Source organism: Leucopleurus acutus, assembly GCF_964270905.1.
Source record: "Leucopleurus acutus genome assembly, chromosome: 1".
NCBI lineage: Eukaryota > Metazoa > Chordata > Mammalia > Artiodactyla > Delphinidae > Leucopleurus > Leucopleurus acutus.
The window spans coordinates 192,740,942-192,767,723 of record NC_139142.1 but is presented as its reverse complement, the minus strand read 5'-3'; the positions used below and the strand labels follow the sequence as shown (position 1 = coordinate 192,767,723).

The following is a 26,782-nucleotide window of genomic DNA, read 5'->3' as shown; positions in this document are numbered from 1 at the left end:
TTTTGTAGCTGCCTTCATTTATTTAATCTTTGCTTCTGCTAATTTCCTTCCTCTACTATTTTATAATCTGTGAAACTTCTGGGGTCTTATGGTGTGGTTTTGCTTTTCATTTCTTTTTTTAAAATAAATTTATTTATTTATTTATGGCTGCATTGGGTCTTCGTTGTTGGGTCTTCGTTGCCGCGTGTGGGCTTTCTCTAGTTGCGGCGGGCTACTCTTTGTTGCGGTGCACAGGCTTCAGTAGTTGTGGCTCATGGGCTCTAGAGCGCAGGCTCAATACTTGTGACGCATGGGCTTAGTTACTCCTGTCATGTGGGATCTTCCCAGGGCTCGAACCTGTGTCCCCTGCATTGGCAGGCAGATTCTCAACCACCGCGCCACCAGGGAAGTCCGGTTTTGCTTTTCCATAGATAATCCGAACAGGCAAGGTCAGGAAAAGAGAATTTGTTTTTGTTAGATTAACTACATATATTTCAATTTGGCTGCCAAGATGGTCTCAGACTCCTCATAGGGAAAGAGGCTAGTTAGGTATTTTTGGTCTTAGACTGAAAATACAGGCCATCAGAATAGATTCCCAATAGCTGGATATAAAAGAGTCATTAAGGCTTTGCAAAGGGTGATGAGGTTGTATAGTTTATACTTTATTTTGCCTAAGATATGTAAATTAGGATAAAAAGTTAGTAATCATTTGATTTCTGGCATACAATATGTATCTATTTGTCTTCAGTTTTGAGTGTCACACCCTTTTAATATTTTTTATTCCTGTTATAATTTACGTATTTATGCTCTTGACATTTACTAGCCTTAATATTTATTTAATCTTTTTTTTTTAATTTATTTTTGGCTGCATTGGGTCATCTTTGCTGCGCGCTGGCTTTCTCTAGTTGCGGTGAGCGGGGCCTACTCTTCGTTGTGGTGCGCGGGCTTCTCATTGCGGTGGCTTCTCTTGTTGCGGAGCACGGGCTGTAGGCGCACGGGCTTCAGTAGTTGTGGCACGTGGGCTCAGTAGTTGTGGCTCTCAGGCTTAGTTGCTCTGCGGCATGTGGGATCTTCTGGACTAGGGCTTGAACCCGTGTCCCCTGCATTGGCAGGCGGATTCTTAACCACTGCACCACCAGGAAAGTCCCTATTTAGTCTTAATATACTGTTTGTAAGTGCTAGGCTGTAATATCTGTTTCCTGGAAACATACAGTGAAGCAAAGTAGACTTTAGATAATTTTTTAGGGTTTTCAGAGAGAACACTGAACCCTTACTAAGTACCGTAACACTGATTATTTACCTTGTTTAATCCTCAAGACAACTCCATGAGGTGTGTACTATTATTATATTCATTTTAAAGATGTGGAAACTGAAGTACAGAGAGCTTAATTAACTTAACCAAGGTTACACAGCCAGAAGGGGAAGACGGAAATTTAATGGATAGAGTGTTAACATGACCATAGCAGCTTTAGTAGAAGGAAGAAAAAAATTTCAGGGAGAAAGTCTCTACTTTGATCTAGATTTACTGGTTTCACCTAGATGGAAATAGTTTGTGTTCATTTAGCTAAGTGGTAAACAGTTCAGTGGCAGATTAATAGACAGCTTGAAAATTTTGTCAGCCCTCTTTTTTGTCTCTTGGCAACCAGGGAACTTGATGACTTGATATCTTTAAAGTGTCAACTTATGGTACACAGATGACTGGCATCTTCTGTTGCTTCAGGGTTTAAATTACTGAGCTAAAGCCATGTGCCGAATTTATTGAGTCTCAGGGATGGTCTTTTAAGACTAAGGTTTAGAGGCAAATTTTCTAGAGGTGTTTTAAGTTTCTGCTTATCCTTTCTCTAGAGTGGTAAGTTGGTCATATATAAATATGTTTTTCTGAAGAGAGCCTGCAGTTCATTTAAAGTCGAGAGGCTGTAACAGGATTGAAGGTACAGGTGCTTCTCCACATGATATCTTACTGTCCCACATGAAACATTGGTTCAGAGCAAATGGCAGGTCCATTGTCCCCTGAATGTACGTGAAGTCTGAAGTGTTCTCATGTTTGTTCATGTTCATTTTGCCTGAAGTGCTTTTCCCATGTCTTGTCATTTATGTAAATCCCAGACTTGCTTCAAAGCCTGGCTCCCATTTTACCTGCTTAGAAAGCTCCCTCTGACCGCAGTGATTGTGGGTGGAGAAGGTGTTCCCAGTCCTGGGGGAGATGGTTGCTCTCTGTAATCTTCTTCCCTTGTTGTCTAGTTCTTCTGGACTCCTGCTGTCCAGTTACCCTTATTTCCAGTGCTGTTTGTGCAGATAATCCACTATCCAAAATCCTTGGGTTTTTCAGAAATCAGAAGTTTTCAGGTTTTAGAAATGTAAGATGATGCAGATTGTGGGATAGCCCACAGCTATCAGAGTAGTAATTTCTGCTGTAAAATGTATGAATATTCATACTAACACATAAAGGCTTAGAAAGAACATTGTGTCAGGTCAGGGCAGGGCAGGTTTCGCTATTGATGAGTTACAAAAACGTTTTGACTTTCAGAGCTGTTTGAATTTCAGAAGTGTCAATATAAGATTATAGATACGTATTACCTAATTTTTTAGAAGTATAAACTATGTATTGGGAAAATATGATACTATGATTTTTTTTTTCATTCTTTCTCTTTACTTATAGAAATGAATCAGTACCCTGATCTGCTTTCAAAGGTGACCTACGTGTGTACTATATGTGTACATATGTGTATGTATGTATGTGTCTATCTAGTATTAACTGGTAGACGTTTCATTTCTTATTGTAGCTCCAGTTCTCCCAGTTTTGAATAGTGGTAGCCTCTTCAAGCTTTCTCTTGGGTCCTTTACACATGAACCTAATTGTTGTTGGTAGCTTTCTTACTGTCCAGTGTGATTTTCCAGCATATCTTTTATGTGTATTTCCTGCTCAAGACCTGGAATCAGCCATTCCTCCAAAGAGCCCTGCTTTTCTTTAGTGGTAGATGATATCCAGGATCATGTCTGGAAGTTAGAGATGTTCATTGCTACTGGATTGCACTGTGCATGGTCCTTTTTGTACTAACATTTTATTTGGAAATAATGTTAGACCCACAGAAAAGTTGCAAAATAGTACAGACAGTTCCTTTATATCCTTCATCCAGATTTCCCTACTGTAAACATCTTCAATAACCACAGTACAATAATCAAAATGGGGAAATTGGTACTGCTGCACCGTTATTATTAAATCACACGCTGTGTTTAGGAATGATTTGTAAAAGCTTGATCGCAGCTGTGTGTTTCGTCTCCAAGTCCTTTTTGTGGGTCCGAACTTTTGTTTAGTAGTTCTTAACTATTAAGGTGTGTCAGAATCCCCTGAGAACTTCTGAAAATCAGGTGCCTGAAACCCCCTTTTCCCCATCTCCTAGAATTTTTCAGAATCTCAAGATGGGGATAGAATATACGGTGTCAGTGTAGGTATTTAGGGATTTTGCTAGAATCCCATCCGCTCCAAGAGCTTAGTGAGATCATTTGAGTAGAGATGCAATTTGTGTTTTGCCCTCAAGTGGTGTTAATGGCCCCCCCTAGACCCCAAGATAAAAATTATTCTATCTTAAAGTGATTCGAGTTTGCTGCTTCTAGTGCCAAAGATTCGCATTATACTTAGAACTGTCCTTGCATATTTATTAACTCATTCAACAAATATTAGTGAGCACCTTCTAAGTACCAGGCACTGGGGATACAGCAGTGAAAAAATTACAGACACGATCTGGTCCCTGTATTCGTGGATGTACTTGGATGGTGGGAAGTGGGAACAGTTGAACCAAGCAATTATAATAGAGTGCAGTGAGTGGAGAAGAGCAGGGAGCTATGAATATACACAGCAGGCAGAGCTCCCCTAGTGTAGGGATCAGGGAAAATCTTACTGGGGAGATTGTGTTTGCGCTAAGTCAGGTAGGAGTTAGCTACGTAGAAAGAAGAGAAGAATGTTCTGGGAACAGCCTTAGTTTCTGAATATGCCCCATGACTCCAGCTAGGGAGAAGTTCTAACATCTCACTGGAGAGATGTGTACAAGACCAAGGAAGAGAAAAATGCAGACGTGAACACTACCCTTTACTGGGTCTTTTCAAAGCATTCAAGTTTTCATAGAAATAGCGGCTCTCATTTTTACTCATATTTTATCAGTTTCCATTTCATATAAGCTACATAATAGCAATACCAAAAGTAAAACTGACATAAAGAGATTTGTGCAGAAATAAACGGTGTTAAGCGCGAGTCTCACTTGGCGGGAGGAGAAATAAGTGGCTAGAGAAAATCTTCGCAAACGTAAGAGGTGAGCTGCCGTGGGACCAGCCAGCATTCGTTCATACGGCGGGACCTGAGAATCCTGGTTGGTCTGGCAGGTATGTTAGGCAGAGGCCAATTAAACCAACACCGACTATGCTTACAGTTCGGGGAATGAGATGAGCTCGTTGAGACGGATGAGGAGAGAGAAGAGGGCCGAGGGTAAAACATTAGGGACCACCACCAATTAAGGAGAGAGAGAGGCAGACACACCAGCTAAAGGTTTTTAAGAAGATCTGGTTAAAAACAAGCTTTCCAGGAGGCTCGCTTTTTAGATTTTGAGGCCTTTGAATCTGACCTTTGTGCTTAGACTCCGAGCGGTCTTTTTGAACGTATTTGCCGTTGCAGTGTTTCTCAAAGATCCTTTAGGTGGCCCTCTGTGGGCAAGGTCGCAGAAGCAGTGAGGCAGCATGTGTGGGAGACCAGCTAGAGTACAGGAGCAAGCTGATGGGGGTCTCCATATCGGCAGTGACAGTGGGAATGGAGAAGGGACAGATTTACCACAGATTTTAGTTGCAGTGCCAGGAGTTGGTAACCGGATGTGAGAGGTAAGGAAGAGGGAGTCTGGAGGGCTCTGGTTTCTGTTTGCCTGACCAAGGGGATGAACGGTGCTGCCATTATGCAAATGAGATGGTACGGAGCTGGGGCAGGTTGTGAAAGGGAAGACCCGGTCCATTTTGGACACGTGGTCTAAGGCTTCTAGATGCATGTGCTTAGCGAGAATTCAGACATGCAGATTTGGGGCTTGGGGGAAAGGGTGGAGCTGAAGAGAGGTTTGGAAGTAATTCATAATTAAAATCATGGGACTGGAGGATGACATCATCTAGGGATAGTGTGAGACATGAGGTAGAATTCTAATTTAGACAGGAAGGAAGCCCCTCTTAAGAATAGTAATAATTATTTATTAGGTGTCTGTTAGATACTGTTTCAAGTACGTTACAGATGTTATTTTATTTCATACTAAAAACTCCATGAGAGCGGGTGTTAAAATTGTCTCCATTTTACAACTGAATGAGTTGAGGCTCAAAAGTTAAGCCATTGGCTCCTGGTCATACATTTGTAGGTGGCAGTTGAAATCTGCTTTCTTACAAGGAAGGAATGGTTAGAGAATAGGAAGAAAACCAAGAGTGGTAATACGGTACCCAGGATGAGAGACATCTAAGGGGTTGTTACAGTGTAAGACGTCCTGAGAGATGAAGAGAGGACCAAGAGGTACCCTCTGGATTGAGCACAGCGTCAGGGTCACTGATGCTGCCTCAGCCTCGAGTCGTCGGGAGCTGGCTTGTGGGATGCAGTCGGCATGGTTGATTTATTATACCACCTCCCTAAGCTGTGATCTCATTGTATGTATAAAGGCTAGCCTGTGATACCCAGCAAGAAGGAAAAAGCAATAATCTTTTTAAAAAAGCAAATAATCATAAATATAGAATAAGACTTAGGAAAAGACTTTCCTTCATGATGTAACAGTGTGAACGTACCAGCGTTTAGAAAGATGATGTTGTTCTGCCAGTGAGCTATTGCTGCTTGGACAGGAAAAGGAGGGGAAGATCCTGTTTGCCAATCGCATCACTGCAGAGCTCCCGTAACAGCCCTCGGTGCTGACGAGGGCTGAGTCAGAGGAGATGCGCAGGCTGCGCTCTAGGCACTCATGGCCCAGTTCAGGATCTTAGACTGCATGATCAACCGCAATTGGAGTTTATTGTGCAATCTGTACTGTGCGTGGAGTGGTCAGGTTTGTTGGATAAATATATATATTTGCTTTTTAATTCAAAACTACTGTAATGTATAAAGCAAAAAAAAAAAAACATCGGTGAAAATGCTGGCTATGAAGTCACTGTCTTCCGATAACAGTGAAAAAGTAATCTTTAGACTGTGGCTGTTTATTGAAATACTTGTGTAGCATGGCGCATCTCAAGTCTCATCATCTGAATTCCTCTAACAGACTTAACTCTGAAGTTGCCCAGATGAGACTTTATTTGTAGAGCTTGTGGTGGTGGTGGTGGGGGGGGGGAGGGGAAGTTAGAACAAATCACTTAAAAAATAAAACTAGGAAAAATTAAAGCAATAAATTGAGACTTGGCAAATGTTATACATTTTTAGAGACATTTAACATTATATTTATAAGAAGGTAGGCAAGATTTGGAATGAGCTGCTTTTTAACTAGTTTTTCATTTTTAACGAAATATAGTTCTTGATTTCTTTCACTGTGGTATTAAATGTAAGTTCTTGTTTAGAATCTGATATTCGACTACTAGACAGCCTTTTGAGAAAATAGTTATTTTGCGATAGAGAAACTTTGCTGGGTATTTTTTTTTTTAATGACAGTTATTATATGCTTTTGAGTTTTCTCCCCTAAGAAGCAAAACCTCTTATTTCTCCCTTCAACCTTCAATCAGCATTGTTATTATCAAGTACAGTCTGCTTTTGTAATTCATAAATAATATTGTACATATTTAGCATAATAGCTTCTGTTAGAAAATAGAAAGAAACCTGATTGATATCTTTTGTTCCAGTTATCAGTGAATCTTATGAATTATTTACCTTGTAGGGTTATTAATCACTTTGTGGATTTCTGTCTTCATTATTTTAAAAAGTTCTTTAGTATTGTTTGAAATTTAGAAGAAAAACTAAATTTAAAATATTGAAAGCAGTGAATGATAAGTGAAATGTACCCCACCCAACGTACACACACACGCACACGCATGCACACGCATGCGCGCGCGCACACACACACACACACACACACACACACACACACACCCTGCTATTTCTCGGTTCCCCCATAGCCATGGCATGAACAGAACGTTATGAGACATGAACTTAGTTCCAAGTGGGACTTTTGGGTCCATAATACCTTTCTTTATGCCATATTCTCTTCATTCTGGAATGGTGACAAGGTGTTTTCATAGTTTCTGTTGGGCACAATAGACTAATTTATCAGAGAAATTAGAGATGGAGAAGGTCATTTCATCTATATTTTTTCCAGCAAGAGATTGATCCCTCAATGCACTTTCTAGTTCTTTCCCTAATGGATTTACATTACCATAAAAATATGGATTTCAAATGGCTACTTAGAGAATAAAAGAAGATAGATACTACAGTTATCTTAGCATGTAAAAAAAATAGTGTTTAGTTTGACCCTATTACTAAACTTATTGATGTCATCAGAAAACTTTCTACTTTAAGATCCGGGACCTTGTCAAGACTTCTTCATTCTAGCTAATCCCAAAGGAATTTTGTGGTTGCAACAGAATCTGGGGATGAGTTGATCCAGTTAGCCAGCAATAGAAAGTGCTTTTGGACATGCCTTGGCCTGGGGTTTTGCAAGATTGCTGTTGCTACTTACCCTGTGGTTTAGATCTGACAGTAGGCCATTTAGTTGCTAGCATCTCTCAGAAGAAGAGTTTGCAGAACTTAGCATGAAGTAAAAATGGCAAGTGACCACATGTCCTGTGGCCTTTTTGTCACCACTTAAAGTATTTGGTGGAAGTCACCGGCTCAATGCTTTTGGGACTAGGCAGGTCCCATAAAAGTGAAAAGGGAGCTGGGGAGAGTCAAGTGTAGGACAACAGGGGCTGGTGAAGACTGTGGCTAACTGGGGATTCAGCTTCAGGAGATGACTAATTCAAGTTTTTCAAAATACTGAGATCTAAGCAAAACACATCTGTGGCCAGATGTGGCTCTCGGTTTCCCGTGTGTAACTTCTGATTTATAGAAAGACTTAGGGCAGCAGCTGGATTTATTTGAGTTTTATTATTGAAGCTAAGCAGTACCCAGGGATGTTGCTGGACACCTTTGGAAGGCTTATGGTATTGGTAGGGGAGCATGGGAAAGAAAGAAAAGGAGCAGATGAAAAGGCAGGATGAGGAAGGAGCTGGCTCTGTGACGACTCTAGCATTACTCACCTCTGCTTCCTCACTTCTGACAGTACCTGCGTCCTGCAGTGTTGTGACGATTAAAAGAGACCAACTGGATACAGCGTTTCACACAATGGCTGGCATGATACGTGCTTAGTACATGCTTGGTATTATTTATGTATTAGGTTAATACACTAGACCTAGAGGCGATGCTCTGTGACATTTATATTGGAAATAAAAAGATGGGAGTAAAGTGGTTCCATTAATTTAATTTATAAAGTTGTAAAAAAAAAAAAGAAAAAAAGAAAAAAAAACCCTGTAAATAAAATGTATGGTCACATGTAAAAATTGGAAAATATAAAGTTGATTTACCTAGTTCACTACAACTCCTGCTAATATTTTGATACATATACTGCCAGGTTTCTTTTTCCTGTGCACAGTATTTTTTCCCTCTCTGTGTGTGTGTGTGTGTGTGGTGGGAGGGAGAGTGTATTTTATGAGTTGTAATCGTATTATGCACATTTTGCTATGTTGTGACACCATTTTTAACAGCTGCATAATATTCTAGCTAGAGGATATACACACGCATATATAACCTATTTAATATTTTATGTATATTATCAATATAATTAACTGTTGTTGAACATTTCAATTGCTTCTAGATTTTTGCTATTAGAAATAAAGTATGGTGAATATCTCTGTGATTAAAATTGTTTTCCTGTTTAGGATTATTTTCATTGGATACAATCTCAGAAGCGAAATTACTGGGTCAGTGATGCATAACTTTAACAAAATACATCTTATATTAATTAAGACAATCTTTGAGAAGAGAGTATTCTTGGACTTGGTGAGAGATGAGTGAAGTTTTAAATTTTATAGATAGTAAGTAATATTGTTAATTCCCACAACAGCATTAGGAAGAGAAGAACCCTGTGTTTTCCATGTTTTCCCTGTTTTCCATGTTGGTATGTGAGAAATTTCAAGTGTTCTAATCAACATTTAGAACTAGGGGCTGACTGTTTGCGGGCAGCAGAGTCAGATCCAAGGAGTTGGGCGTTAAAGCTTCATGTCGATGACAGAGCCCATCATCCAGTTCTTGGTTTTCCCACAAATCCAGTGCAACTGATACTGTACAACTCAGAAGGAAAACTGAGAAGCACCAAGCAAGGGAGGTCCTGGCATTGTCATTCTTTCTTTGTGTTTGTATAGAGCCTACAGTCTGTTTTTAGCTCAGCAGCCAGTCTGATCCTGATCAACGTCAGAACGTAGTTACTCTACTCAAAGCCCCCAAAGACTGCCCGGCTCACTCAGCATAAAAGCCCAAGGCCCTATGTGATTTGTCCCCCTCCCTTCATCATCACCATGACCTTGTTTCCACTTAGATCTTTCCCTGTTCACTCTTCTCTAACCACACTGGTTTCCTTGCTGTTCAACCCCAGGGCCTTTGCTCTTGCTGTCTGTTCCCTCTTCCTGAAGTGCTCTTCTCGCAGATCTCCGCATGGCTCACCGTGTCACTTTAGGTTCTTACTCACTCGTCCCCTTCCCAATGGAGTGGTCTGTTCAAATTTGTTATAAAATGTTACGAAGTTACCCTTAAAGTTACCCTTAAAGAAGATCCATTTGTTTTCTCTGAAAGAAGATTATAAAAATGATTAGCAACTTTATTATTTCCCAGAAATAGTCATTCGGTATATAAGTCCATTTCAGGGAAGGAGCGCCAGAGAGGAATGCTGGATTGTTTCCTTGAAATGGAAACCAAGAGAGAGCCACACTGAGGACCCAGGCTTAAATTCTTCCTCTCTGTGGTCCACAGACCAGTAGTGTCTGTGCTCCCAGGAAGTTTGTTAGAAATGCAGACTTTGAGGTCCCAGCCCAGACTTAAGAATTAGCATTTTAACAAGATCCTCCGGTGATTCTTCTGCACTTTAAAGCTCCTGGAAAGAGTTAAAGCTGGTTTTTGTTTGCTTGTTTTTTTAAGAGATGCTTAATTGAACTGTTTTTCTTTGAATATTACTTCACATTGTATCTTCCTTTAAAAATTAAGGCAAAAAAAAAATTCTAAGGGGTTAAGTGCTTCTTTTTGAATCACTGGACAAGAGACCAGTTAATCCAGAATACCTGAACCTAAAGAACAAGAACTCAACTGTTCTTGTTTTATGCTTCATTATTGACATAGATGGGAAAAACTGGAACCACCTTTAACTTTTATTATTTTAATTCAGGGAGCCTGAAAAGGAGGACTTCAGGTTAAGGACCCTGAGGATTTTGCCTTGCGAGGCAGAATAGTGTAAATGGCCTTTTCTCTTGGCTCGACTTCCAGTTCAACCATCTGTGTGGCCTGCGGTGTGCTGTTTCTGTCCTCTTCTCTCTCACTTGTGTGCGCTGGCCGCTTCCACGTGCGTGGCCTGGGCCTGGAGATGTGTAGGTGAGACCAGCCTGAAGCAGCTTGCTGCTGGGCGGGGTGAATATGGGATTAGCAGAAACACGCTTTCCGGGATACCACTGACATTGCCAAGACACACAGATGGCTAATTTTCCACAGGTAGAGCCTGCACGTGAAACCAGGGGGGCTGAGGATTCAAGGAGAGAGGCCTCTTAATCATTGTTAGGAGATATCCAAGCAGATAGATCATTTCTACATTTCACCAGTAGTATTTGAGAACCATTCACCTAAAATTGTAACTCTCAGAATTACTGGTCTAAGACAGGAGAGATAAAAACCATCCCCGTGCCCCTGTGACTAGCCTTATAATACCAAGGCTCTAAAATGCTGAAAAAATGTCACAAGGAGCTTTTAGTTCAATATTTTGTGAGAGGTAAAAATAGGTAACATTTAGCGAGCACTTAGTATGTATGTCAGACACTTTACGTAGTTGACCTCCTTTAATTCTTATAACAACGCTACAGAGATGATATTATTTTCATATTCTCATTTTACAAGTGAGGAAACAGATGAAACAGGGCTTAAGTTACTTGCCCAGGGCCACACAGCCTAGAAGCTGCAGAGCAGGATGGGATGTAAACCTCGGGGCAGGGGGTGGGGGTGAGGGGTGGGGGGTGGGGGGTGGGCGGGGTGGGGGTCAAGCTCTGGAGTCCCTGCCCTTACCTCTCACTCCGCACTGAAGGAGTTGATATACTGATAATAGCAACTCATCAGCTTTTTTAAAACTAGTAATTCTAAAGCTGTATTAAGAATGTAGTGGGCTGGGCTTCCCTGGTGGCGCAGTGCTTGAGAGTCCACCTGCCGATGAAGGGGACGCAGGTTCGTGCCCCGGTCCAGGAGGATCCCATGTGCCGCGGAGCGGCTGGGCCCGTGAGCCGTGGCCGCTGGGCCCGCGCGTCCGGAGCCTGTGCTCTGCGACAGGAGAGGCCACAACAGTGAGAGGCCTGCGTACTGCACAAAAAAAAAAAAACAAAAAAAAAGAATGTAGAGTAAATGATAAAGAATTTGTGTATGTATGTTGGAATATAAATATATATATATATATTTCCAACTGATGACCAATATAGGGCGCAATAGAGAAAAACAATGAAAAAGGAGAAGGGAATCAGACCTTTGGCCACCCAGCAAAAAGGCTACTCGACCTCAAAAAAAAGGAGAAGGGAAGGGGGAAAAAGGGATAGGAATGTCTGGAATGATGGATACACAGGATCGAAGAAGAGATAAAAGGTTAAAAGAAAGATAAGGAAACAAAAAGGGAGAATTTGGTTTTGCCTTAAATAGTGGTAGCTGTGAGGTTTAGGTGCCTTTTGTAATGACGGTTAGTTGATAAAGTCACTTTCTTAGCCCTTCTGATACTGAAACTTTAGCATTATTAATACATATAAACATAAATACATTATGCGTTGGTAAATATAAGCAATTCATGATAAACACAGTCTATGTGAGCAGAGTTTAATGTTGAAATAAAGTTTTAAAAAGTAGTGTTGTTAATGTCCTTTAGCGATATTCATAATTGCTCTTGAGCTGCAAAGTGGTTAAGTTAGAATAGTGACCTATTAGTTTAAATATCTAGATTATATTGATGGTGAACGTCAAGCCGGCTGCCTCTGGATCTGTTACTTAGAGGGCCCGGAGGCTGACTCTGTCTTGGCCTAGGTATACTGCCTGGTAGCTTTTGATGGGTGAAATCAGGTTTAAATGAATGAGAAAGACAAAATGGAAATTTCTGAAGGAAAAGGCAGATTCCAGAAGGACAGACCAAATGGTCTGTGGATGAATGGAATGGCAGATTCGTCTGTCTTGATGCTAGTTGGACTTGATCGCAAAGAGAAAAGCACTTACAGACATTAGCTTTTGATGTTCCCTCCTCCCCACCTTTGGGGAAAACTGCTTGGCAAATCGGATGGTCTGGTGGAAAGAAAGAGCCTTGCACTGTGAGTAGAGACTCCTGCATATTTGTCTGCTCTGCCACCTCTTGATTGTGTGATTCTGAACAATTCTGTCAATTCTCTGGATTTTAGTGTTCTTATCTATAATCTGATTAGAGGATTTTCAGGGCTTCCTTCTTCCAGTCGTAACAAAAAGTAATTCTTACATCATAAGAAGCAAAGGAGGAGAGCCAGAGAGAGAGAGAGTGTGGGCAAGGCCGAGGTTGCAGTCTTTTGTAATCTGATCTTGGAAGTGACACCCATCACATTTGCCGAATTCCATTCATTAGAAGCAAATCATTGGGTCCAGCCCACACTCAAGGGGAGGGGACTGCACAGAGGCAGGAATGCTAGAAGGCGGGGTGGGGGGGGGTCACTGTTCTCTTCTTTTTTTTTTTTTAGTTTATTTATTTTATTTTTGGCTGTGTTGGGTCTTCGTTGCTGCACGTGGGCTTTCTCTAGTTGAGGCGAGTTGGGCTACTCTTGGTTGCAGTGCGTGGGCTTCTTATTGCGGTGGCTTCTCTTGTTGCAGAGCACAGGCTCTAGGCTTCAGTAGTTGCGGCATGTGGGCTCAGTAGTTGTGGCGCACGGGCTTAGTTGCTCTGTGGCATGTGGGATCTTCCTGCACCAGGGCTCGAACCTGTGTCCCCTGCATTGGCAGGCGGATTCTTAACCACTCTGCCACCAGGGAAGCCCCTCTTTGTTTTTCTACAGTTGTGACTGATCATCATCCGTTTCAGAACTGGGAGATGTGGGGTGGAATCCCCCAGATCACCTCCTGGTTCAGTGACTTACAGAATTCACGACACAGTGGTACTCAGAACTATGATTCATTACAGCAAAAGGATACGAAGCAGAACTAGCAAAATGAGATAAAGCTCAGAGAAAACCATGCACAAGCTTCCAGGGATCCTTTCCCAGTGGAGTCACACGAGATGCACTTAATTCCTTCAGCAGCAAACTGAGACAACACGTGTAAAATGTTGTCTATGAGGGACGCTCGTTCGAGACAAGGTTTTCATTGGGGGCTGGTCATGTGACTAGCATATGCCAAAATTCCAGACTCCCAGAAGGAAGGCAGGCGGTCAGCAGAAACCACATTGTTTGTACTAACAGTGGAGGCCCAGTGGGCCAGTCTTCTCTGTTAGGGAATGGGGGGAGCCCTCCTGAAGTCCACATTCTAACCAAGGGCCAACCTCATAAGCAGGCCTTTCTGAGGATAGCAGTCTCAGGCCTGCTGTGGTAACTCTTTTCTGCACGGGAGGGAACAGGTTAGGTTTACCATAAATAATGGCAATCAGTCAAAATATTCTGTTACGTTGATGATTCTGGACCTACGCTTGGTGGGGAGGGGGAAATGGTGCTTTTTAGGGCCTGGAGATTAAAGGAGCTTAACTCAGGCAGTAATCACAGTGTTTAGATCCTGACTGGGCTGTTACAATGCATATTTGTAGTGAGCTTAGAGAAAAATGAAGTTTCAGTGGTGCATTAATGTACTATATCTTTTGCTTCCAGACATGCTGATTCAGTGCGTACGGCTGCTCTGCTAGGCCTTGTCTGTAAGATGGTGACTGTTAACGGAGTGGGAGAGACAGATAGGAAACAAATGCACAGAAATAAATATGTAGTTACAAGTGCAAACTTTCCCTTACGGGAGAAGGTACTCAATTTCTATTCATTCGCTACAATATTTTATGCCCCTGCTTTGTGCTGCTATTCTGGTGTGAACAAAACACAGTCCCTGCTCTTATGGACCTTACATTTTAATGGGGGAGGGGAGGGGCACAGACAATCAATAATCAAATATACAATATTGTATATTTGTGACAAGATGGTGACAAGTGCTATGAGGAAAAATAAGGTAGGATGGAGCGATGGGGAGACTAGTTTAGATAAAGGTGGTCAGGAAAAGTCCCTCTGAGGTCACTTCTCTGAGTCGATGATGTGTCAGCAGAATCCTAAAGCCATGCAAGTATCAGCACTCCAGGAGAGGGATTGCACAGGTAAGGTCCCCGAGATGGGAAGGAGCTTGGTGTGTTTGAGGCAACCGGGAGACTGGTGTGGCAGGAATCATGAACAGAGGGAGAGGACTAAGGGAATCAGGCATATCCAGGACCAGGTCCTAGGAGGGTCTGTAAGAGGAGGGTTTTGGAGTGTCTTCCCAGGGTGATGGGAAGCCTGTTGTAGGGTGTCTAGCATGACAGTGACAGCCAGATTCATGTTTAATTAGACATGAACACATTTTAACAAACATGTAAACTGTAACTAGAAATATAGCAATACCTAAAATATCTTTAAATCATAAATACATAGCTTGATGAATTTTACAAAGTGAATGCACCTGTGGAATCATTACTCTGATAAAGCTACAGAGCATTAACAGCCCCTCAGCCTCTGTTATGCCCTTTGCAGTATTCTCCCCTCCTGCAAAGATGATACCTATCTAGGCGTCCATCACTATGTATTGGTTTGCCTGTTTTAAATTTTATTATGGGGCTTCCCTGGTGGCGCAGTGGTTGAGGGTCCGCCTGCCGATGCAGGGGACGTGGGTTCGTGCCCCGGTCCGGGAAGATCCCACATGCCGCGGAGCGGCTGGGCCCGTGAGCCATGGCCGCTGAGCCTGCGCATCCGGAGCCTGTGCTCCGCAACAGGAGAGGTCACAACAGTGAGAGGCCCGCGTACCGCAAAAAAAAAAAAAAAAAAAAAAAATTTTTTATGAATATGATTGCACTGTAAGTACCCTTTTACGTTTGACTTTTTTTCACTTAGGATTAGCTTTCAGATTCATCCATGTTGTTGCATTAGCTGTAAACGTAAAAAAATTTATAGCAGTTCACTATATGCATCTAACATAGTTTATCCATTCTACTTTTGATGGCATTTGTCTTTCCAGTTTCGGCCACTGCACATAATGCTGCTATGGACATTTTTGCACATGGCTTTATATGTATGGATTTCTGCTGAGTGTTTAACTAGGAGTGGAGTTACTGGGACAAGGGATGTGTACGTTTTATGGCCCAACTTTGACAGACGCTACCAAGCAGCTTTTCAAAGTGGTTATACCAATTTATATTCTCATCAGCAGTATTTGAGAACTCTTGTTACTCTACATCCTTGCCAGTCATTGTTTGCCAGTTAAAAAGTATTTCTTTTAGCCATTTTGGCATATGTGTCGTAGTATCTTATTATGGTTTTGGTTTGCCTTTGCCTCACGAGTAATGAGTTTGAGCATCTGTTCTTAAACTTATTGGCCACTTGGATTTCTTCTTTTGTAAAGTGTTCAGATCTTTTGCCCATCATCACTAGTTGTAAGAACTTGGATAAGTTACCTAATTTCTTTGAGTACAGTGTTAGCAATACATTAGAAGAGGAATAATGTCATCTAATTTTCAGTTTCTTTGAATCGTCTATTTGAGTGACCAAAGCAAGTTAGTGTCCTTCATGCAACTTCATCTTCCACATGTCCTTAAGAACTACTTATTAAATACTTTCTGCAATGACAATAGCTACTTGAATATAAAGATTTTTAAAGATGTAAGGTCCAGGGAGTGAGTGGCATTACCATTTTAGCCTAGCTAAAATGGATATAGGGAAAGAAATTTTCCAAAAATAAGATAATTTTATAGGAAGACAGACTCTTATTTCTTCCTATGGAAATTATAATTATTTAATCAAATTTGAATTAATTCAACAACAACAATAACAGTAATATCAGCATCACTAACAAAAATCTGGAAATTGATTTGGGAGATGGTCCAGCCAGATAGTATTTAAAGAAATGCCCCGTGGCATCCAACTCAACCATAAACTACGTGCACTGTAGCCAAAGCAAAAGAATGTAAAGGAGTGTAGAAAGCCCTTCTTTTAATATAGAATTCCCTTTGGGCTGTTCAGGCTGATCTGAATGATTAATGGTTCTTATTTCTGCCTTATAAACTTTTAGTAAAATTTACGGTATATTGGATTTGTATTTTTATGAGTGCTGTATGTACTTTATAATACTTTAAGCTCCTCCTTATATAATATCCAGCTGGTATAATTATGCTTATTTAAAAATTGTGACAGTTTGCATTTGTAAATGATTTTAGAGGTTTCTAATTGTTATATCTTTGCTTTTCTGATGTATTGTTAAATCATTTCTGTGTTTTAGCCAATTAAAGCATTTTTTCTATGTAAAAGTATTATCTATTCAAATGATTCATTTTATAATATAGTTTCCAGAAAAACGTTCCATTGAAAGGCAATTGTATTTATGGGACATAAATTACGGAGTGATTAAAACAATTTATTGCTTCCAATTTAAACACTTGCTTCCAATTTAAACAACTTAAAGCCTTCCAAAAGGCCTTATCCCAGCGTTCTTTTAAATAGTAAGCTCCACCAGTGCCTGTAAAATGTGTACAAGATACTTCTTGATATTTAATCATGACTTTTCATGAACAAATTATGAAACAAGTACCTCCTGCATTTGGAAATTTTTACTCAGCAGGGTTTTTGAAATAAAGAAGACACAATTGAGTTCGGCCTAGAAACGGCGATGCACCTGAAAGGGCACAAGGCGGTACATTACCACATTAGAAATTGGATGGCAGCCAAGTCGCTCCATTTCCAAGCCCAGTCTCCCCCCAAGAACCGTGGATGCAGTTAGCTCACTTCATGTCATCTGCCTTGGCTGGACCTGGCAATTCAAAGTTGAACCTGCTCTGGTGTCTGGTGTCCTGCAGTTAGGGTGCATCTCAGTGCTCAGAATAATCTGAACATGAGCTGGTTTGACCCTCCTTCCTTGGGGAGCTTCTCTCCTCTCTGAGATCTGGGGTCTGCTTCCCTGGGTCATCACCCCTGGGTTCCTGTGTATTTTAAGCTCCGTTTCGAGTTCCCAGGGATTTTGCTTTGGTTTCTACTACTGTGTTTCAAGGCATTGCTGTCAACCCTCATTTTGTACGAGAACTGTGTTCTGAACTCCAGTGACATGTTCTTTTGTAATTCACTCTTCAGCTGGAGACTATCATTCTTAAGCTGGAGACTAAGCTGAATATCTGTATATTCTTTTCTATATTATTTATATTATAGGTCTTTAAGAATTGGATGTTACATGCAAAGATGTTTAGCTTCATTATTAATGAAAGAAACAAAAAAATAATAAGAACCATTTTCATCTTAGCATACTGGAAAAGATTAAAAAATAACTACCCAGTGTTGGCTAGAATATATATCCATAGTTAAGTAGTCTGCTGTGCTGTCCGTAGGTTTGTGACTTGGTTCCCCATTTTATAGATGGCCCTTTGACACTTTGTATATAAAACTATAAGACAAAGAAACAGAACATGATGATTTGATCCAGCAACTCCATTCTTAGGAATTTATCCTAATGACCTATTCATGGTTTTTCATGGAGATTGGTCTACAGGTAGTTGTAGTGATAGTAGTAGCAATAACAACAATAATAACAGTAGTAGTAGTAGTATAAAAAAATCTTAAAAAACAGTGTGCATTCCTAAATGACACAGACAAAAATGAATAAATAAAATTTGATTTATTCGTATGGTGAAATACCATGCAGTCTTTAAAAATAACGTGTAGATATATGTTATATTAACATGGAAAGACATTCATAACGTATTAAATAAAAATAAATAGATTAGAAGAGCATTTTTCTAAAGTGTGTATTTGTATATATTCACATATGAAAAAGTCTGAAAAGATATATATACACCAAAATATTGGCATCACTTTTCTTTAGAGGGGTAATGGTAGGTAAGTTAAATTATTATTGGTTTTTTTTGCTTAGCTTTATTTTCTAATTTGTCTTTAATGAAAATACGTATCTGATAAATATCAATTATAAAGGAAAAAACTAAGGGTACATGACCCAGAAGCTATGATCCTCAAATTGCTGAAACAATCTGGTCGTGGTGTAGTATAGTGGGAAAGTTCCAGGATCAGGAGATTGGAAACTTAGGTTCTAGCCTAAGCTGTGTCACTAATTAGCTATGAGACCATCAGCGAGTCTCTCTGGACCTCCGTTTTTTGTATTTGTAAAGTGAGTTGGTTGAACTACATCTCTGATTTTTAAACTCCTTAACAGACTGTTAGGGCTTCTGGGAAGCTAGCAAAATGGAGCAGGTTTCTGTACAAACTCTCCTGCCCCTCCCCAGACAGAGCAACTCTGTATATTTGATATTCTGTATATTGAGTTTCTGTTTTAAGCTATCTTTCAGCAAAAGGTAAGGAAAAGGTGGGGGGAGAATATCCTATTTCCGAGATGCAGTAATTCTAAGTACGGTCTATGTGACTCCCTTTTAGCTTCCCACCTTCTTCCTGTTCACTAGGGCAAGTTTCCAGTAGGACAGAGCTGGCCTTATGTACCAGGATGCCCTTGCTCTCCTGGAAATATCAGACTGTGATTCATTCCCTCCCTAGCTCCCTACATTCATCGAGAGCTTGTGGGTAAATGAATAATTCATGTGGTATGGGGTGCCTTCGCCCCAGCTGACATAGAGAGACCTATTTTTTACACCTTTCAAAAACCATTTCAGCATCTTTTATGAATTATTTTCCCATTTGCTCCCGATCCATTGGAGTAGTACTCTCTGCCTGCTCTGTCCTTCAATTGGACCCTAATGAATAGTTTGGATTGCCAGTAACTTGTAACTTTTGGCAAGTTACTTAACCTCTTGGAGACTCAGTGTTCTATAAAATGGTGAATGATTAAGTTGGATTACATTATCTGCACGTTTCCATCTTAGCTATACAAAATTGTGTGAAATTTTCCCATAGTTCAGTCTAGTGAACTTGAGGCAACTATTAACATTGGTTGCCAGTGTAGTGTCTTTGATCGTCTAAAATCAACATAGATTCAGAAAACTTATTTGTATGTACATTTAGCAAGATGATACTCTAGGTCATTACAGTGCTTCAAACAAAATAGTGAAACCACATGATATGGGTCTGACCTTCTGTACCCATATCTCCTCTAGCCTCCAGGCATGCTCAGTATCGCTGTGTTTGCTCAGAGGGGACTGCATTATTTCATTGGTAGCTAGGATGAACTGAAATTTAAGCTTGCCTCTTAATTTGGAGATTCCTGTCTGCTCAAAGGATAGGGAGGTGATTGTTTTTAACCTAAAAATACAATCTGTTCTCTGATTCAGAGTAAACAAAATTTTGTTCATATCAGAAAATAAGTAGCTTCTGAAAACAGCTCTATTATCTGGTCATAGAGCCTCTTTACAAGAAAATATGTGTAAAAATAGACATCTGTATTTGAGTTTATGTCTGTTAGACCTATATGTACTTACTGTCTCAAATGAGAAAAATGGAGAAGTAGGTAAACAGGAGTAATTCCCCAACAAAGTTTTAAAGTCATCGTTTTGTTTTCTGTTATCCTTGTTTTATGTAAACTTTACTTGTTTAATTCATTTAAATTTAATTTCTTTTTTGTGCCCTACTTTCTGTCAGGATTTGTGGTGGGCACTGAAATAAGCCATTATTCTCCTCTCTCCCCAGGAAGCTGCTCTAAGATTGAAAAGATAGATGTATAAACAAGTAATTGTAATGTGGTAGGGTACGCCCTACACGAAAGGTGCTCTGTGAGATGCAGGTCCTTGGAGACTGCCTCTGAGTATTGCAGTGCACTGGTTGGGGACTTCTGCCATAAGGCACTTTGGCACCAAGAAAGGAGTGGATTATTCTGTTAGCACAGATGAAGTTTTCAAAGCACAACTTGTCAGCAAGGGATGGGCTGCACAGCATTGCCGGCTGATGTGAAAAGTTAGCATCCATGCATGTTCCTTACAGAAAATCAATGACTTGTTTAGGAAAAAAAACCTGGCCCCTTATTCCAAACTCTGTGTGTGTGTGTGTGTGTGTGTGTGTGTGTGTGTGTGTGTGTGTGTGTGTGTGTTTAAAATAACTTTAGTCATACTGTGATATTTTAATCTTATTTTTTCCCTCAATATTATATTTTGGGCATTTCCCCATGTCATTAAAATTTTTTCACATTTCAGCTGTATCATAATCTACTTAACTCTTCCTTTTTGTTGCTCTTGTTGGACTTTGATATAGTTTCCAAGTTGAGTTTATTATACCTTGGAATGAACATGTTGTAAAATGAATCTTCACCATGTCTCTTATTATTTCATTAGTTACTAGGTTAAAAGGTATAAAATTGATAAACTGATAAATGTTACCAAGAGCGTTTACAGAAAGATTGTACTCCCAGTAGAGGGTATGAGAATTCTCACGGGTTTTCCTGATTGATTTTAGAATAATATCTTTTCTTCAGTGTCCTTCTCTGCTAGTAGAGAATATTTGTTAATGAGAGACTTAACTAAACTTTAGGTTAGTAAAGTAATTTCTTCAGAAATCCTTTGCAGAAAAATATTTTGGAAATTTAATATCTTTATAACTTGAGAATCTTTGGCATGGAATGAGATTTTAGGAACTTTATATTTAAGAAGACTATTCTATCAGTATAGTATTAAGTTTTTAGAAGAAGTTTTGTTGTTGTTGCACTACATGGTCATTCTATCACTGCATTTTTGTGATTAGCAGATACTTTCTGGCTCGTTAGCAGCGAATGAGGAAAGTAACTAAGACTGTGTTCCCTGATTCTAGTAGACATGCTTAGAAATAGGTTATAAATGCTCAGTATAGCTAGTTAGGCTTTGAGCATAGGGACAAGATGCTTGTGCTAGTATAAATCGTGTTAGGCTGCAAGTTATCTATAGTGATGTAATGCTCAATTGTTGTTTTGGGTGTGTGCTGAATGGGGTTGGCCACCACTGTACTCTTAAATGTGTATTTAATAGCTTATTTCTTTCTTTCTATTATTTGGCTCTCTTCCTGCCTGTAGGAAGTTTCATATTTATTAAAATATAGGCAAGAAAAAAGCAATTAAGCAGAAATGTTAAAACTCATTAATATAGTGCTGCTACATGGTTTGTTGGGGAAGTACTTGAATGGCTAAAGTTACATTAAAAAATTTTTTTTTTCATTTTAGATGTGTATTTCATTTAGTCATTCTATTCTATGCTCCTTTACAAAAAAAAAAAAAAAAGGAAAAAAGGAAAGAAAAAAGGTAAATAAAAGTTTATGTAAAGCAGATTTAAATAGTTTTGGCCATCCAGATATCAGTCATTATTTGTTACAGACCCATCTCTAATATGCTCAGATGTTCAACAAACTGATAAACTTCTGGGAGTTTTGTTTTTTCATAGGAATTTAATTTGGAATTGTTGTTTCTGCAAAATCTAAGTTATTTAAGACTTCATTTAAAAAAATGCTTGAGATATACAGCAGAACATTCTTCCGTACAGATTCTTCTGTGTGGAGTTAAGTCTGCCACATAATGTTAAGAGTACTTTATTGAAATAAATACTTGAGTAAGTTTCATGTGTACTTAGTTTTATTTGCTAATAATAAATGGACTGATGAACACTGTTTAAAAAACAAAATATTGTTTAGAAGTCATTGGTATTAAAAGGCTTAGAAAACATTCTTTTTCTGAAAAACATAGTCCCAGAAAAGTAAGTAAAAATTTCATTGGAATATCTAAGAATCAGACTGAGTTCTTGTACATTTTTGGGTAAAGAGCTGTTTTTTAGATAAAAGATCTCTAGAATTGGAGCTGTATGTTTTATGACTATGGGAAAGTCACTTCACTTTTTTGAGCCTCATTTAAAAAAAATGTAAATAGATGCCTATCAGAGATGTCACAATAGTTCCATACGGCAATTCTGATGGAACACGTGGGTCATACTCAGTAGACGGTCGCTGGATGCTAGCTGAACTTTTATCCGCATATTTAATTATGGTTAATAATTAGAGAGGTTTTGGTATAGCGATGTATTTTGAAGTGGAAATATTCCCCTTACATAAAGTAGAATGTAGGCTCCCTCTCCTTTAGGAGGGATGTATAAACCATGAAAAATGTATAAACCATTTTATACATTTTTATAAATGTATAATTTATGCAATGTATAAACCATTAAAAAATTTATGCAATGTATAAACCATTAAAAAAAAATGAAAGATTCTTTTTTGTTATCCCCAAGGATAGCACTAGGAGTACCCGTGAAACTTTGAGAGTGGGACATTAACAGTCTCTGCACATGCGAAGGCGGGTGGTCTCCTAACCATGTGCCCCTTTTGATGGAGAAGGATGATGGGATAGATGATGCGTAGTGGCCGCTTGTGGTGATGGTGCAGGTCAAATTTCTGAATTAGACGTTTGACACTTAACTATGTTAAGCCACCGTCTGTCATTATACTATAAACATCTATCCTGTACCAGGTAAACACCTTAAAGAAACCATCTAAATGATATGTAAACATATGTAAATACCATAAAGAAACCATGTGACTACTGTGTAAATACCTTAAGAAACTATGGTGTGAAGGATGTCTTTATAAACAGGAGATGCTCTTAGCAACATTTTTTTTTTTTCTGTAATAGCAGAATAACTGGGAAAAACCCTATTTCCTTTTAGAGGATAATATAATAAATAAAATGTGGTATATTCACAATGAAATTTTATACACCAGTGAACATCAATGAACCACAGCAGAGACTGGCTAGCTGTTCATCAACCCTTTTCCTCCTCTTTCTGGTAAACAGCTAATCACATTCCCAGATTCCCTTACTTTAGTGATTTTTTTTTTTTTTTTTTTTTTTTGGTACGCGGGCCTCTCACTGTTGTGGCCTCTCCCATTGCGGAGCACAGGCTCCGGACGCAGGCCCAGCGGCCATGGCTCACGGGCCCAGCCGCTCCTCAGCCTTCCCGGACCGGGGCACGAACCCGTGTCCCCTGCATCGGCAGGCGGGCTCTCAACCACTGTGCCACCAGGGAAGCCCTGGTGAATATTTTTGATAACAGAATTAGGAAGTAATGTCAGAAGCTATTAAAGATGAAAGAATGAATGCAGACAATATGCCAGTGAGATTCAGTCGTATTTACTTCTGGAATCAGTAATAAAGATGAATTCTTTCAAATTATATGGAAAGTTATAGAAATGACAAGTGAGGATTGTCATCAATGTGTCATCTTGAAAGTGATTTCTCTATTTTAGGAAACAAGCTCAGACTTTCCTCTAATATCATGAAGACATTTATTGTTAGTCACAGGAGGTCCAAGGGACAGAAGTAAGTATAATCTAATCCCATCATCACTACTAGTAAGACAACTGCAAGAATATGCCCAGAAAATGGGTCTGAATGGATAATTTATGAAGAGAAGTACGTTCTGATTTTTACCATTTTGTGAGACTGATAATATTGACAGATTATAGTCAGAAGAAAATTAGAGATAACTTTCCAAAGTCATAGTAGTAGTCAAAACTAAGCTATTTATAAAACATTTCTAGAAAGTTTACACCATTCTTTCCAATTTTTTTCATTTACTTCAGATTTTAAAATACCTATCTTCTATGAGAGTGAAGTTCTAAAATTGTGGAATTAAGACCTCATGTCTTTGACATGGTGGGATCTGAAAGTAAATCAGAGAGAGAGAGAGAGAGAGAAGAGAGAACAGTACTGTCTAGATAAAAATTACATTAGAAACCAGAACCTTGAATAGGGAAGGAAATCACATAGGAAAATACCAGCTGTTTCAAAACAATCCATAAATGAAACCTACAGAGGTAACAGCAGCAGAAAGGACCCATATCACCAGTCAACTTATATGAAAGATAGTGTAAATGAATGTCTAAGGAAATAATAAACTGAAAAATTAAGAGTTATACTTTTAAAAATTAAGCCCAAGCATTTAATTGAAATATTTTGGACCAACGTCATCTAGATCTTTTAACTTCAAGTCATGAAAGTGTTAGAATTTCTTTGGCCATCATCTTTCATCTCTTAAATATTAAAATATCTACTGAGAACTAGAATTAATTCTTAGAAAAGTACATCTAGACACATCTAGATATTTAACATCAAAGTAGTTTCAATTGTTATCAACCTGGATTGGCAAAAAAAAAAAAAAAAAAAATTTTTTTTTAAAATTTTTAAGAAAGAGACTCCCCGTCAACAGAAGCTCCACGTCAAGAGTTGCCAGGTATATGTAGCATATAAAGAGCTTTATTCAAGATTCTTTTAACTCAATTGGAATTAAACAAACAAGCTATTTAATTAAACACACAAAATCTCCTCATGTTGAACATTTGTAGAGACTTTCTGTCTCATGACAGAAAGTCAGTATGTGAGGAATAATTTGCTGTGAGATTAACTCTCTGTGGCGTTAGGACTGTGGAGACAGAAGCTTAAAGATAGGCAGTGTCCAAATATGTAAACCACATGGTATTTCCTCTCCACTCATGGCATAGAATGGAAAGAGTAGGTTGGCTCTGTCACTTACTAGCTGTTTTGACAAGTTACTCAACCACAGTGAACCCATATCTCCATCCGACTTCTTGTGGTACATAAAAATCTAGGAAGTTTTGTGGCTATTCAAGATTTTGTTTTCCCCTTCAGACAAAACTATGTTTTACACAGTATTCTCCTGAGTATGTGAAAAGTGTTATTGTGTAATACACTTTTGAGATAAGCCTTTATGTATTGGTGACCCCTGTGGTTTTAGAAAAACAGTTGAAAGAGTACTTGCTATGTGTGATGTACTGTTTTAAACACTTTACAAACTGTAACTCATTTAATCTTCATGAGAAGCTTATGAGGTAGGCACTATTATTACCACCCTCGTATGGAAGACGAATAACCGAGGTCCAAATGCCCAAGGCACACAGCTGGTGAGAAATCAAGGACCCAGGCCCAGGGACTCTGGCTCAGAGGCCATGCTCTTCCCCCTGTGCGTGCCATCTCCCCATGTAATGAAAGAAGAAACGTCAAGCCCAGATAACAGTCATAACTAGAGGAGTTCAGTAATTCAACTATAAAAAAGGAAAAGGACTCACATATTCCAATCATCACCGCGAGAAAGCATGGCCCTAAAATAAGGCAGAAAAATCTTACTTTAAGCAACTGGTACTACTAATATTATAAGTGGTAAGATTTAAAAAAAAATAGCAAAACATTTTCAAGTAACCCATAGGAGTAGGGCTTATAAACTTAGAAATATGATGGAGTCAGTGTTAGGATCTTCTAGGATGAACATGATACTTTCTTATGCTTTATCGTGAATGATTCCTGGAATATACTAGGAAGCCATCGCATTCTATTTAAGGTACAAATAATTACAAAAGATAGCTTAGGGGTTATATAGTTACTGTGTATACAGGGATTGTTTCTTAACTCTCTTGTGTTTGCTTTCATGACAGCCCTGCGTCTTTCACCTCTGGCAAACATTTAGACTTTGTACTTTTTACCTGCGCCACTTTTTTTTTTTTAAAGCATTTTTGTTGAAGTGTAATTTACAAACCATAAAAATCACCTGTTGTTAAGTGACATTTCAGTGGCTTGTACTAAATTTATACAGTAGTGAAACTTTCATTACAATCCACTTTTAGAACATTTCCATTATCCCAAAGGGCTCTGTCGTGCCAGTGTGCATTCCCTTCTGTGAGGTTTTAATTACCTTTATTGTTATATGATTAGCATTTTCCCCTATACTTTTGTCCTCTTTGCTTTGCCTGGTTGTTATATCTAGTTTTTATCTTTATTTCGCTTTCTTTTAACCTTCAGTTATTATTCAAGCAGGTGACCTTGTTATGAAGTCTTTTCAGGGAATCAGATGTCAGTTCTTAGTGCACAGGAATGTGACTGCTATGGTTCCAGCCACTTCTTGGCTTCTTGCACGCTGAGGCTGTTGGTACATGAATTGGTGCTCATGGTGGGAAGGTGAGACACGTGTAGAGATAACGTTTTAAGGGTCTTCTCAAGTGGAGAAATCTGACTGCTGTGTCCTTCACTGTGTGCCTGCAGTTTGCCCTTGTTATAAAATCCAACAGATCAAAAGCCTCTGTGGGTAAGGAAGAGAAGGAGGGAGAAAGGCACATATGTGTATTTCTTTTCATCTTCTCTTTTTATGTAGAAAGAATTGTAACCCTTCTTTCCTGTAGGGAAAAGGTAAGGAAACTAAAGAGGATTCAATGTGATGTTCTTGGGAGGCTGAAATAATTGAGACAACGAAGCTTTGTTGCCTCAAAAAAATCTTAGTTTGCAGGGAGCGAAAAAGAAATTGCTTACTCTTCATCCCATTTTCTCCATTTTTGTAAAGAACTCAGTAGAACAAGACAGAACAGGCTCAACACAGAAACTTGAAGCATGACACCGGGATCCAAGAGCCTTATCTATATGGTTCAA

At 39.2% G+C, this 26,782-nt stretch overlaps 1 protein-coding gene across 6 annotated transcripts in view; it reads left to right on the top strand.

The window, feature by feature from the left end:
• ARHGAP21 (Rho GTPase activating protein 21) overlaps positions 1 to 26,782 on the top strand; it is a 126,973-nt gene that overhangs the window by 20,615 nt on the left and 79,576 nt on the right. For 3 of the 6 annotated variants that reach the window (XM_082847254.1, XM_082847253.1, XM_082847252.1), the window contains exon 1: positions 5,701 to 6,029. The exons of the other annotated variants lie outside the window; for them this stretch is intronic. In XM_082847254.1, the coding sequence (XP_082703380.1) occupies positions 5,946 to 6,029 (84 nt within the window). In that variant the 5' untranslated portion in view covers positions 5,701 to 5,945. Of the gene's footprint in view, positions 1 to 5,700; positions 6,030 to 26,782 lie in introns of those variants that run through there. 6 annotated transcript variants of the gene reach the window in all.